The sequence below is a fragment of the Callionymus lyra genome, chromosome 15 (assembly GCF_982586985.1).
Source record: "Callionymus lyra chromosome 15, fCalLyr1.hap1.1, whole genome shotgun sequence".
In the NCBI taxonomy this organism is placed as follows: domain Eukaryota; kingdom Metazoa; phylum Chordata; class Actinopteri; order Syngnathiformes; family Callionymidae; genus Callionymus; species Callionymus lyra.
This window is the reverse complement of record NC_141832.1, coordinates 10,385,027-10,399,660: the sequence shown is the minus strand read 5'-3', so window position 1 is coordinate 10,399,660 and position 14,634 is coordinate 10,385,027. Positions and strand designations below refer to the sequence as shown.

The following is a 14,634-nucleotide window of genomic DNA, read 5'->3' as shown; positions in this document are numbered from 1 at the left end:
CTTTTTTTATCATTTAAAGCAGGAATGTTCAATTCATCTTATTCAGGGACAACAATAAATAACGTAAGTAATCTTGTGAATATTTTAAGGGGCCGTTTAGCCGATAGAAAGAGAAGAAAGGTGTCATAAGGCCATGACATTTTATAACAAAGGTACATAAGATAAAAGTGCCGTTTTAATTAATAAAACGTTAAATATATCAAAGGCTTTATTGGGTTTTTTTATTATTATATTTATTCAATTTAAATTAAGTTTGAGTAAAGATAATCACAAGTAAAAGAAGGAGAGTAAAAACGTGTTAAGGTGTTTTTAAATGAATAAATAATACAAAATAAAATGGATACAGCTTTGTTAGAGGACATGACACGTTGCCCAGGTTTGATCCACAGACAAAACGAGGGACAATTTTCCATCAGCGTCCAGGATGTTGAATCAACTTTATCCCAAACACGTCATCAACTGTCCACTCCGGCAGTGACGTCACGAGCGTCAAGTCTCACTTATTTTTGGTTCATCGCACTTTTCTGTAGATGGAATAAAAACACGCGAGATTCCTGTCACTTATAAATGTTGAATTTAACAATTTAAAATTAATTTAAAATGATAACTTGACGAACCTTTAGGGATGAAGGTCAGTGAGCTGCTGAATATTCAGAAGCGAGATCTTCCCTCACCTGGTCCATCGTGAAGAAACTCGTGACCTAATCCACTTCCACATTTTCCACAGCAGACCTGAGACAGAGAAGATCGACCACGAGTGAAGGTGGTTTGTATGAGATCCTTCTCAGGTTCCACGCACCTTCAGGGGGCCCCAGGCTTCAGGCTGTTTGGAGACACTGTCCTCGCGGATGGTCTCGGAGAAGGCCGGCCATGGAGACGAGTGCTGGAACTTGGAGGAGCTGCGGAACAGCTCGTGACCACACTCCGAACACACGTATATGCCTGGATTATAATCCAAAAAATGACTTTTAAATCACAGAAAAAACAAGATATTTTTGGGAGAGTCCTTCATGCTGGTGTATCTCACCGGGTTGGAAGTGATCCTTGTACTCTTCACCACCAGAGAAGGAGCAGTAAGACATGTCCTCCATGAGGAATATTGAACGAGTAGCAGAACTACCTTCAAACAAGTTCACGCGGAGTCAACAACTTAAGTAACACAACAAACTTGATTCTCTTCTCTACCACACGGTGGCAGCATTTACCTACACCGAGTCAAACATATGTATTCTGGAAATAGATTAGATTGATTGAGTAAAATTACATGAATTACTATAAAATACAATCTTACCTTTGTCTCAGTTGACTCGCCGAAGTGTTGCACCAATATATGCCGACGCAATGACGTTTTATGAATTCCAGCTATAGCTTAAAAAATCTTAATTGCGAATTTAAAACTGTAAAGCTAGTATTTCATGAACTAAAAGTAAATCGCATGATACAGTCGCACTTTTTAATGTATAATTTACTTTTTATTTGACTTAAATGCGTCTTTTGTCTTCAAATTTGGTTCCATTTTATTTCATTATTATTTTTTACCTTTGATCAGGTATTTTAAAAATCAAGATAATATTTATTACTTTGAATACATTTAATTAAATGTAATCATTGGGGGAAAAAAATAAAATACTCATACATTTAATTCAGACAGTTGTATCTTGTTTGTTTTTTTCTTATGGTTTTGCAGATGTACGTGTCAAAAATATGTTGCTGGACTGGTAACAAACCTTTCTACAACTTCCAAGTTGCTTAATTCCTTCTCTTCAACGACAACTTAGAAAGTAGTACTCAGTGTGACAATCAAGTCAAATACTTGACGAAAAAAGTCAAACACTGAATTGTATTTGTAAATATATTTTATTCCTGTTATTACGTTCCATTTCATATAAACATATCATACGTTAAAAATAGCATTTGTTTTGTGCGTTCAGTTCATTTTCCTAACTAAGAAGTGTGGACAAATAAAATCAACTTAAAATCATGAAACTTTTGCATAGTGATGAGATATTTTCCATAGACTTGATGATATAATTCTCTGTTTTGCTGTCCGGCGGAGTCACTTTCCATCAGAGCTCCAGGACTCCCTGATTTGGGGTTTTGTCCAGGACCCTTCATTCATGGACGCCACTGTTCAAGCAGCAGAGAAACGTCATATTTCATAGCAGCACTTCCTCCTTCGCCGGCTCACCTACTGTCCATCAACCTTATCTGTGGAGAGATGACGACGCGGCGCTCAAACCACAGTAATAACACGAGTATTGACGACGGGGAATGTTTTAGTATCGCCTCTACCTTTTGGGACGAACTTCAGTGAGTTGCTGAAGATTCAAAAGCGCGACGAGCCTTTCGATGGTCCGTCGTTTACGAACTCGTGTCCGAGTCCGTTTCCACATTTCCCACAAAGCACCTGAACCAATAAAAATAAAGTTTTTATTTCATTTAATAACACCTTACTTACTTATTTTGGATGTGTAATGTTTAGGTTAAACTAGTTAACTAAACTCAAGGGGAATTTAAAACTGAATTATTTAATAGCTTATACAAAATATACAAGTAATGTCAATGATCCTTTGCTACTTAAACAGAGCATTGTTTTTTTTTTTAGATATGATTAATATTAAGATGCACTTCTATTCTTTCCACATGGAGGACATTTAAGTTATCAAAGTGGTTTTAAAGAGATTTAAAATACCAATTATGCATTCAATATAATAAAAAATACAATAATACATACATTAAAAACAATTCAATATATATACTATAACTATTTAAAACAACAATGATAATAAAGTAAATAATAGTACACAAGCACACGCTACAAAAGTTCACAATAGGGGAGAAGAAGATACTAAGGTAAGGTAGAACTTTATTGATTTTAATTGCCAGTTCAATTAATAAATTGTTTTTCTTTTCCAATTAGACACAGCAATTAATCATAAAAATAAAAAATATGAACAAGAACAAAGAGAAAGAACAAGATGATACAATCTAAGTCTAAAGATAAAGAACAAGAACATAAAACTTTAAAACACTCATTTTAACATTATTTTTATTTGTTAAATAGACAGAGGGCAGAAAGGAGTGTCGGAATATCCCCTTCATGCAGTGTGTGTTAATAATAAGAAGACCCTGATCCACTATTATACTTATGATATTTAATAAAAAATAAAAGTTAAATTGAACTTAAAATATAGTTTCAATATCACATTGAAAAACAGAAATTGGAGTAGTAAATATTTTTGAATAATATAATTAAAATGTACCAAGTTAGCTTTTAAAATATGCTACCAAAACTTGGACTTTATTGCCAGTATTGTAAAAACAAAATGGGATTTTCTTTTTTAGTGGTGGAAAAAGCGAATTCATCACCAAGTTTCACACACAATTAACAAGAGCTATAGATTTAATCTTTATATCATTATGTGATCACAGTTTGACTACTTAGATAAAATGGTTATTTTTCAACTACTACTTCCTGATTAAAGTGCTGCCAGGAATCATTGATCCAGTTCCTCTGTTCAACAAACAGGAATACCTTGAATGTTCCAGGTCTCTCCTGGTGTTTAGAGACACTGTCGTCCAGGACCGTCTCAGTGAAGGCGGGCCAGGGGGACGAGTGGTCGTACTTGGAGCGGCTGGAGAAGAGCTGGTGGTCACACTGGGAACACACGTAGATCCCTGATGGAAAAACAAATAAAACATTGGTTATAAACACTTGCTTTTCAAATTTTAGTTAAAATCCATTAAAGAAAAATGCGTTGGATTTGGAGAAACCACGTGATATGATAGTGTTTCGTAACTTGTTGTGCGATTCCTCGGATATAGACGTCGAAAATGGACTTTAACCGTTTTATAAATATTAAATAAATCGCTTTAAAAGTCGCAATATGACGTGCGGAATCAAACGTACCTGGTTTAAAGTGGTCTTTGTACTTTTCTCCACCGAAAAAGGAACAGAAAGACATTTTTCCAGTAAAGTTACTTAAGCTCTTGAATAACTGTGTTGTTTGGCTCCAGCTCGGTCTTCTTCGCCTTTGGTTCTACAAACTGTGTCATATAGAGTCTTGCCCTGCTGCCCTCTACAGGTGGAGGCGAGGATTTACCCCCAAAAAGTGGGCGTGATTCAATTGAGAAATAATACAATAATTATAAACAGTATTTGTATAAAATAGAATGAAAAATATGTATTTAAATTGTATATGTCTCTTAGATGTTTAAAAGTGACTCAGAGAGCTATTTTTACAATATAAAAAAAGGAAAAGAATTGGTTATTTTAATTTAATTATTGATAGAGGCTTATTCTCATGTCACCGCAGTTTAAAAAAAACAACAACTATGTTATATTAATACAGTCAATATGTTAAAAATAAAAACAACAATAAATTAATGATAAAATAAATAAAATAATAAAAACAAATAAAAAAATAATAGAATAATGAAAATTAAATTAAATATATAAACATATATCAACTACAATAAACATAAGTAAAAGTAGTACACATAAAAATGCAAAATCTAATAAAAGTTCAACTTTTTTAATCTTAAATCGATCATTTTTCTGCAACACACACAACTAAATCTTGTCCATTGATAAAAAAAAAAGACATAACATTTATTCTATAAAATGTAAAAAATGTGTTATATTTGATACTTCTTGTTTACTTTTGTTCCCGTGTTGCAATTTCTTCCAAAATCCTTCAAAACATTATTATTATCATACTGATTACGATATTATTATTATATCAAACTAGTTATTGATACTGTAAAGACCAGGGTAGTAATAATAATTGAACACACTTTGAGCAATAATATTTGTATTTATAGAATTTCTAAAACTCTGTTTTAGTTTATTTTTTATTTAATTATTATGATTGAAACTAGCATGTAACACATTTTTTATTTTTTATTTTATTTTATTAACCAGTATCTTGAAAATCCTCGTCCCCACAAGTCGGTTCCGACCCGCGGTGTCGGTCGCACCGAGACGATGTTTGCTCAGTAATCTGGATTACTGTTGCTCCAGTCTGCGGAACCATAATCGCGTTATTCTGAGCGGGGATGACGCGGAGGGAAGGACCTGAAAGTGGGGCGACAGAGAAGTCGCTGCTGATACCGCGACGCTTGAACGCGACTTCTTGCTGGTGGTCTCTGTGAGGTCCGCGTGTTCTGCAGCAACTCTGCAGCATCCAGACTGATGTCTGCAGCCTCAGCCCTCAGGTGAGAAACACCCGCAACTGTTCTGTACACATGACTTCGCATCTTTATTTTTTAATGCTCGACAATAATACAAGAACTGATCCATCGTTTATGTTGTGGTTAGTTGACAAAAAACCTGGTCATGTTACAGTGTTTATCTCTGAATAATCTCGGTTTTATTATACATACAGTATTTCCATGGTGTTTGTTGGAGAACTCTGTGGAAGATTCCAACCAAATACACAGTATTTTTTATTTTGTTACAATATTTCTATTAAAAATTATATCACGATGTGGTGTACATGACATTCTTTGATTGTATTTCCTTTTTTACATTATAAAGAAAACAAATACAAATACAATTTTCAAAAAAAAAATGAAAACAAAGAGAATATAAAGTAAAACAAAACAATAAAAATAAACATATTTAATATAATAAAATAACAAAATACAGTTTTTAAAGTGCTACAAAGGTAAATAGTTAAAACAAGGTGGAAGGGATAAAAAAAAAATACTTGAAAAAAAGGTTAAAAATCATGTTAGTAATGAGCAGTCATGAGCCTTTGAGAATAAAAATAAATTATTTAAAGCAATTTTATTAACAAGATCAATTTAAAATGTTGCTTTGTAGAAGATTGGAAACAAATTCACATTAGCTCCTTGGTTGAGTTAGGCATTTATTGCGATATATACTGTAGGAAAACAAGTATATATTCATAGTATTGTCGAGTACTTAACTCTGGTGTGTCAGAATTTACAGACCACATGACTCTTCACGAAGTTGTGCCTGATTTTATTTGTTTTCAAACCAAAATATGTCCAAACATCAGCTTTAAAAGCTGCTGGAGCCACTGTATCCTCTTGTCCTCAGTCACCGCCAGGATCTCGAGGGATTTCCTTGTTCCTTTAGCCGCGGTGGGCGTAATGACTGCTGCCATCTAGCGGCTGGGAGTTCAACTGTAACACAAATATGAACAAAATATCTAACGAACAAACTGGACGTTAGCTTTGATCATTAATCATGTTGTTCCTTTGACGTTACCAGATGGAGACGTTCAACCAGACCTGGTGTCCTTTAGCTTAGCTCGATTCACATCCCAGGATAGGTAGCGATGGAAGACAGTAAGCTCATCTTCAACATGGATCTCCCTAAGGAGACGGTGGTCTTTTCCAAAGACAGTTCTCTGAGCCTCGAGTCGGACCTCTCCCTGGACCTCCGTCACTCCAAGACTTCGTTCCTGCCGCACTCCCCGTCCTCGCCGGGCTCGCTGGCCGACCTGTCGTCCGCGGACCTGCCGGTGGGCGGCGCCCTGGTCAAGTCGTCGTCGCAGGAGCTGAAGCCGAGGCAGGGCGGCTCGGTGAGGGGGAAGCCCCTGCTCAGCCTGGTCAAGTCCCTCAGCACCGAGATCTCCTGCCGCTTCGAGCCCGAGGACAACCTCTCCAAGTCGGACTCCAAACTCAACGTCCACCCCAGGAGGCGGAAGATCCAGGAGAGCGCGGATGAGGCGGATACCTTCCCGTCGGGCAGGTTCTCGCCCACGGAGCCCCGCGGCGGATCCCTGATCGCGGACCTGGAGGACACGCGGAGGAGGTTCTCGGAAGCCATGCAAGAACCTCTGAGCATGCTGAGTAAGATGATGAAGGACGACTCTAGACCAGGGAGGAGTGGAGGAGACCTACCACAAGTTGGAAAGGACGAGCCCACTCCGGATGAAGATCTAAGGAGGCGAAGAAAAGCGGACGGACCTCACGAAGAAGCTCAGCTTCTCAAGAGTACCTCGCAGAACCAAGACTTGGAGATTCCTCCTGGTAAAGATTTCAAAAGAAGCAGAAGTCCACCTCGCAAACCCTACTCCAGACCTTCGTCCCTGCACGTGTACTGGCTTTCTCTTGTGGGACTCTTGGCGTACGGGTTCTTCGTTCTCCCGCTGTCGCCCTACGTCAAAGGACTTTCCATGGGGATGGCGTTCGGCTTCATTTTGGGGTTGGCCGTGGTGTACGTGTTCGGCCCGGGTCGCCCGACCGCGAAAAGACTTCCCCAGCGTCGAAAAGTACCTCATAGACTATGGAGCGTTGGAGTCACTGATCCGGAAGTCCTGGAGGTAAGACTTGCAAAGTGTCCCGTAACTTTGAAAGTATATCAGTGTAAACCATAATATTGATGATGTTGAAAGTTTTTTTTTAGCCTTTAATATATTTTTTGATAGTTGAATTGCATACTTTATTGAAATGATTTTTATTGAATAATTTAATTCAATTTTCAAACATTTTCCAAACTATTTTTTTTACATATATAGTTTCATATTCTTGTTGCAATAATTAAAAAATTAATGTTCTAAATTAAATATTTTTTAATTCATAGTCTTTTAAATTCAATATTAAAATGTTGCCTTCTCACCAGACTAATCCAATCGAGCACCGAGCGACTCGCTCCAACTTTTACACCAAGATGTAAAACTAGCATTAGCCACCGTTAGCTCACCGTGATGCATTGACGTACCAGCTCTTCTATGTCGTCACGTGATCGTCTGCTTGTCTCGTGATTGGCTGAAAGTTTAATATTTTTTAAATTGAATTCATAAGGTTATGAATACAAAAATATAGAATTTAGACATTACATTTTTGAATAATTGTAACTAGATCATCAAACTGTGAAAAAAACATTTATTCCCTAAATTTCTTTTTGAATTTAATAATACAATAAAGAATGTTAAAAGGTTTCTGACGCACTGTTATATATACACCAGCGGGTCATGGAGTCACTCGCAGCCCGAGTGCAAACAGATTTTGTCGTCCGAGTCTCATGTTTCCCTCCTGCTGAGTATTGTTTCACCCCCGAGTCACTGAGGAAATCTATGTGACTTGGACTTGACCTTCAACGTTTTTTTTTTTATCTCCCACATGATGGATGGTGTCCCTCCAGGGCTGGATGAACGTCACGCACAGCTACGACCCGGAAACCTTCCATCCGTCCGCCGCGCACTCGGTCTACGTGACCCTGGAGGGCGCCACCTTGAGGCTGGCGTACCCCGGCGCGTCCGAGGAGACGCCCGACGAGTCCACGTTTTCGTCCGTCCAACAGTATCCGCTGGCAAACTGCAAGGTCGGCATATTATCGTGTGGCTGTATATCTACAGGAAAGACCATATAGCGTTTAGCCATGTAGCATCATCACACTAATGGCTACATTACAAAAAAAATATATTAAAAAAATGAATTGTACTTGATGTGACGAGTAGATAGAACTGTACCCAATAAACCGACTTGACCAAAGAAGAAGAGACAAAATAGAAGTAGTAGAAGAAGAATGTCAAGTTATCCAGTGAGGCATTAGCATTAGCATTAGCATTCTCCCATAAATAAACTGGTCTTGGGAGTACCTCTGATGTCAAACATGCTAGATATTAGGGTTGTGTAATGGCATGAATCTGGTGATACGATACATGCTTTCATTTGTTTGGAAAGCAAACTGTATCCTCTTGTCCTCAGTCATCGTTGGAATCTTGGGATTTCATTGTTCCTTAAGCTGGGGAGAACTTCTGCCATCATCGTTATGTTAATTTTTATTTCATTTAAACAAACGTTGTTTTTTTATACACATTTTTTTTTGTATTCAATCGAAACACAAAAATGAACAAACACAGTGAATGTATGCATGTTAATTTTAAAATGTAAAAAAATATATTTTTGTTATACACATTTAATTGAAAATTTAAACCATAAAAGAACTATTAAATATATAGAATATGATTTGAAAGCAAATATGGCAATATATCCACTAAAAACGGAGTAATATATAGAGCTTTTAAGTTCTTCTTTGGTAATGGTGTCCCTCAAGGCACCATCTTTGGCTTCTACTTTTTCACCATTCCACATAATCTATAGCAGCTTCAAGGTAATAAAAATAGGTTTAATGTCTTCTTTGGAAAGAGATTTGAGCTTTCAATCCACCACTAACACCGACCTCGTACACCCAGGTTTCTCTGGTACCGTCCGGTTTGGCCTGCAAGAGGCTCTGGAACAAGAAGTACCCCATCTGCCTCGCTCTGGCCGAGGCGCAGGAGAGCTTCGAGGATCCCCAAGACGCCCAAAACCCGATCTCCTTGTACCTGTTTGGGCGAACAGGGCGAGAGAAGGAGGAGTGGTTCCAGTACTTCCTGTCCAGAACCAGCAGTGGGTTCAACAGTGAGGAGAACAACGGTGAGAAGATTTATTGTTCTGTCAGTATTACATTTTTTTTTTCTGTATAGAAGTAAATCATCATAATACTGTTATAGTTTAATTAAATATTTAAAATGTTGCAACATTAAATTTGTTTAATGAAATATTGTTTTCTTGAATGTTTATGTTATGCTATATTATTACTATTATTATATTATATTATATAAACATATATATATGTATATATTGAATACAATATATTTAATAATATGATAGTGCCAACATTTTAATATTGAATTCAAAATTATATTTATTAAAAAATATTTAATTTGGAAATTTTACTTACTTACATGAATGATTGGAAGTAGAATATAAAATGATATGTGTAAAAAAAATACTCATTCATACATTTCTTATTTTTTACAATTATATTATTCCCAAAACAAATTTATATTTTAATATTTACATTTCTTGATTCAATTATCCCAAAAATAATTGAATGCATTTTGTTTGTTTTGAAAACAAACTGTATCCTCTCGTCCCCAGCCGTTGCCTTAATATCGGGATTTCACTGTTTCGACATTTAAAATGTTGAATTAAACGTTGAATATTCCGATGTTACTGATATTCTTTTCGTTTCATTTCTCTTCACCCAGACGTGTTTTTCTGCGAAAACTCCGTTCAAGACGCCGCGGAATACGATCAACAAGGCGACGGTAAAACGCGAACGCTCTCGGACTACAGCAGCTACATGAGTCAACTGATCAGTTCGGAGAACGGCGATCGGACCCTCAGCCGGAGTCACAGTGACGATGGAAGCCCCAGCGGCACGATAAAGGTTTGTGATGGATTATATTTATCAAATATCATGTAAGTAAATATATATTTATATGATATATATTTTTTCTCTGGTAATGATTCAGAGAAAAGAGCAGGACTCTGGGGGTCAAACCGAGTCCAATACAAGCTCAGAGGAAGCGACTCCTTCTGCCGACTCAGCGTGGATCAATGCCCTGGTGGGTCGGATCTTCTGGGACTTCCTGCGAGATAAATACTGGACGGATCAGGTGGCGCATAAGATCCAGAAAAAGCTGGGCAAAATTAAGGTGAGAGTCGAACTAAAAAATGACGTTAACATTCCTAATACTTAATTTACAACGTTATCTTAATGAACGTCGGTGTTATTTGGTCTCAATAAAATCTCTAAATAAATCATGTTAACATAGAGGATTTTATTTTGTTATTTTGATTAAACCTGTGCGAAAACAGATTAATAAGTGATTAACTACAAATCAAATCATTTATTTTTCAAGTATGTATAAAATGTGTAATTATTTGCACTTATAAGAGAAAGAAATAAAACAAAAAAACGAAGCCAAATATAAAGAAAATATTTTAGAAAAAAGCAAAAGTACTTTTTTCAAATGTCCTACCACTTTAACTATTCTTCACGTTGTAGCAAATTAGTGTATATTCATAAAATACATAATATTTTAGCACTCATAGCAATACATATATAATATTAAACGATAAACAATAATATGTATACAGGGGATTTAAAAACAATATCAGTAATTCAGTGATTAGCATTAGCAACATTAGCAGAGTTAGCCACATTAGCAGAGTTAGCAACATTAGCGTCAGTGAAGTAGTGTAAACTATACATATTTTTCAATATTTTACTTCATAAATCAACCAAAAATACATGTTAAATCATTGTTTCTCGCATCTATCTGTACATGCAAGTTTCTTAAAAGTATCTTTTGTTGTTTATTGACTGACTGGATATTTCTTTTGTGTGTTTCTTCTAAAATCTTGGATGTATTTATTACTGTTAAAATATTAAAAATGCATCATTACAAAATCAGGTATTTTGGATAAGTAAGAACAAAATCCAACATATTTCTTGTTATTTAAACTAATGTTTAAACATAAAAATAGTTGATTTTTTAAAATGTATATTGTATACATGTTCCTTTATCTTCAAAGTATTATACTTACTTGTTTTTTCATGAATAAAAAACCATTGAATCCACAAATACCTGATCCTTAAACGTTTTAAAATATAGATGTTAGTTGATTTTAAAACAATATTAGTAGTTCTGCAATTAGCATTTGTAACATTAGCAAAGTTAGCAACATTAGCGTCAACGAAGCAATGAAGAAGTTTAAACTATACATATTTTATACATTGTACTTCATAAATCAATAAAAAAGATTCATAATTGTTTCTAGCATCTATCTGTACATGAAAGTATCTTAAGAGTACTTTTTTGCGTGCACAGTTATTTATTGTCAGCCTGGAAATTTAACACATAACACATTTCACTTGTGTTTTACTTTAAATAAGACTTGGATTAATTGTTTACTGTTCAAATATATACATGTTATTTAAAAAAGTAATGAGGTATTCTGGATAAGTAAGAGCAAGTCCAACATTTGTCTTGTTATTTAAACTAACGTTTAAACATAAAGAAGTCTAGTTGATTTTTCAAAAGTACATTGTACACGTGTTATCTCATCATCAATATATTATAATTACTTGTTTATTTATAAACAAATAACCATTTTATTCACAAATGCCTGATTTTTAGAAGGTTTTAAAATATAGATGTTAGTGGATTTTAAAACTATATTAGTAGTTTGCACCATTAGCATAAGCAACATTAGCAAAGTTAGCAAATATAGCAGACTGAAGTGTGACTATATATTTGTTTTTTACTTTGTACTTCATTAATCAAAAAAAAACCCATGTTTGTAAAATATAAATATAAATGCGAGTTATTAAAATGTATTTTTTCACACATATTACTCAATTTATTGATAGTTTTCCCCGGATATTTTATAATCGTGTTTGTTTATTGTAACATATTTTGTCTCTTTGCAGCTGCCGTACTTCATGAACGAGCTGAGACTGGCCGACCTGGACATGGGATCCTGCCTCCCTCAAGTCCTCAGCACCTCCAGGCCCACGCTGGACCACAGAGGTACCGTCGGGTCAGAAAGATCTGCTCCAAACATCTGACGTCTTCCTCTTGTCTTCCAAACAATCCTCTTAGCGTCACCTGAGCTCAGCCTTTAAAAGAAGATCAAGGAGTAACAAAAGCACATTGATCTGTGTTTGTTTCCAGGTCTGTGGCTGGAGGTGGAGCTGGTCTACACCGGCTGCCTCCACATGACGCTGGAGACCAAGATGAATCTGTGCAGACTGGGCAGTAGAGCAGGGGACGAGACCCCCGGCAGTCCAGAGAAGCAGCTAGTCGGGTGAGGAGCCTGAGGAACGTGAAGGTCATGAAGTGATGCCTTTTTGTTTCACTTTAATAAAACGTTAAATCGCTTTAGAATGTTTTTAAAAACTTTAAAACTCAAGTAAATTAAACATTTAATCAGTCAATTTTGGGTAGTTTTTACTAAATAATTGCACTTTGCATTAATTCCAAAATTAAATATTTGGTTGCTATACTGTGTTTTTCTTAAATTTTAATATGATATCCTAAAATTTGAATGGTTTCATGTTCTGCTCTTCACCGTCCTTGTACGCTTACAGGAGCCAAGGTCTTAAGCAGGAAAGCTGTTCAAATTACAAGATTTTTCCTAAATATTTAACTTGGTAGCTTAACCGGTCATGATAAAAGTGCTAACATGTTGTATATTTGTATACTGATGGGGAATTTACCACCCCATAACACATTATATATCTGTATATTGATGCTGAATTTTCCACCCCGTAACATATATATTTGTATACTGATGGGGAATTTACCACCCCATAACACATATATTTGTATACTGATGGGGAATTTACCACCACGTAACACATATATTTGTATACTGATGGGGAATTCATCACCCCGTAATACATATTTTTGTATACTGATGGGGAATTTACCTCCCCGTAACACATACTCTGACCTCTTCGTGATTGTTGTGACCTGCAGCTCAAAGCCCCGACTCAGCGTTCTGGCCGACAGCGACGAAGAATCTTCCAGCGCCGGCTCGTCCGATGACGAAGAAGTCCTGCCTCTGGAAACTCAAGGATCTGGAGCCGACAAGAGTCCAGGAGTGACCCCAGAAAAGTGAGTCCTCAAGTTCACTCTGAGTCTCGTAAAAAATATCTTCAACGTTTCCGTTGGTCTCCTCCAGCCACGCCGGCGGCAGCACGGGTCGAAAGATCCTGAGGTTCGTGGACAAGATCACAAAGTCCAAGTACTTCCAGAAGGCCACGGAGAACGAGTACATCAGGAAGAAGATCGTGGAGGTGTCCAACATGCCCCTCATGCTCAGCGTGGAGGTCCTGGAGCTGTCTGGGACTCTGGCCATCAACATCCCTCCGCCCCCTACTGACAGGATTTGGTACTGCACTCATCAACTTGTTTGTAGTGAAAGTTTTCGCCACTGAACGCTTGTGCTTCAGGTACAGTTTCCAGACGGCGCCCAGGTTAGACCTTCACGTGCGCCCCATGTTGGGCGAGAGGGAGGTGACGTTCACCCACGTGACCGAGTGGATCGAGAGGAAACTCAAGTGCGAGTTTCAGGTAATTTAACACGTTCTTGACTGATTCAAGATCTTGATTTGTTAAAAAAAGATACATGTTCTTCTTCAACAGAAGGTCTTCGTCATGCCCAACATGGACGACATTTATCTGCCGCTCATGACGTCCGGCCTGGATCACCCGACCACGGGATCGTCTCCGACTTCTCCCCGCTCCGCCTCGCACCAGTCGTCCGTTGAGTCCCAGGACTATTTGTCGGAGTGATTTAAAAAAACAAACATTTTATTTCCATTAAAGCTTCGAGAATGTCCAATGCTGCTTGAAAACCTTAAAATAAAGTATGTAAGTATTTAACTATTTTTAATTAAATTATTAGAAAAATCTATAGAATTTTGGTTGTTTTTTGAATTACTGGACATCATTTATGGATTCTTCACAATCTGAAGAGCAGAAGTTCTTGTTCGATTAAGTTTTATATTTTAAGTACAAAAAATTACATGATTATAAATAACTAAATGAATTTATAAATATTAAATGTATTCATTAACAGAAATATCCTCGTTCTTTAATACATTTATTTTTGACATGTTTATATTTTTTACGTTTTGATATCTTTATTCTTTTCCATTCAGTTAAGCAAAAAACTAAAATAAGAAAATACAAATGTATGTATAATGTATAAACTTTATGACTTTTTTTATTTTATTACTTTATTATTGTATAACTTTGTTATTTTATTAATTTATTGTTTTATTACTGTATTATTTTATTATTGTATTATTGT

At 36.3% G+C, this 14,634-nt stretch overlaps 2 protein-coding genes and 1 pseudogene across 3 annotated transcripts; 1 reads left to right on the top strand and 2 right to left on the bottom strand.

Moving 5' to 3' along the window:
• Positions 1-293: 293 nt before the first annotated feature.
• Positions 294-1,141, bottom strand: LOC148064880 (methionine-R-sulfoxide reductase B1-A-like; annotated as a pseudogene). The gene is made up of 4 exons (XR_015713410.1): positions 1,028-1,141; positions 800-942; positions 618-732; positions 294-524 (listed from the first exon to the last, which is right to left on the bottom strand). The product of XR_015713410.1 is annotated as a methionine-R-sulfoxide reductase B1-A-like (transcript).
• Positions 1,142-1,838: 697 nt separating this feature from the next.
• LOC148064879 (methionine-R-sulfoxide reductase B1-A-like) lies at positions 1,839-4,032 on the bottom strand. The gene is made up of 4 exons (XM_087809139.1): positions 3,911-4,032; positions 3,536-3,678; positions 2,293-2,407; positions 1,839-2,208 (listed from the first exon to the last, which is right to left on the bottom strand). Exons 1-4 carry the CDS (start codon positions 3,963-3,965, stop codon positions 2,189-2,191), a joined length of 333 nt encoding a protein of 110 aa, XP_087665265.1. The 5' UTR covers positions 3,966-4,032; the 3' UTR covers positions 1,839-2,188.
• A 2,276-nt stretch (positions 4,033-6,308) lies between these two features.
• LOC148064878 (testis-expressed protein 2-like) lies at positions 6,309-14,114 on the top strand. Its single transcript, XM_087809095.1, has 11 exons — positions 6,309-7,298; positions 8,120-8,299; positions 9,174-9,396; positions 10,014-10,195; positions 10,281-10,463; positions 12,245-12,344; positions 12,489-12,621; positions 13,296-13,433; positions 13,501-13,710; positions 13,772-13,892; positions 13,965-14,114. Exons 1-11 carry the CDS (start codon positions 6,309-6,311, stop codon positions 14,112-14,114), a joined length of 2,610 nt encoding a protein of 869 aa, XP_087665221.1.
• The last annotated feature ends 520 nt before the right edge of the window (positions 14,115-14,634 follow it).

Excerpts from the sequence above, each read along its gene's own strand:
- LOC148064878 (XM_087809095.1), top strand. The coding sequence starts at position 6,309 with ATGGAAGACAGTAAGCTCATCTTCAACATGGATCTCCCTAAGGAGACG. Across the intron at positions 10,196-10,280 it reads GCCCCAGCGGCACGATAAAG|AGAAAAGAGCAGGACTCTGG; the intron begins GTTTGTGATGGA and ends GTAATGATTCAG. Across the intron at positions 13,893-13,964 it reads AACTCAAGTGCGAGTTTCAG|AAGGTCTTCGTCATGCCCAA; the intron begins GTAATTTAACAC and ends CTTCTTCAACAG.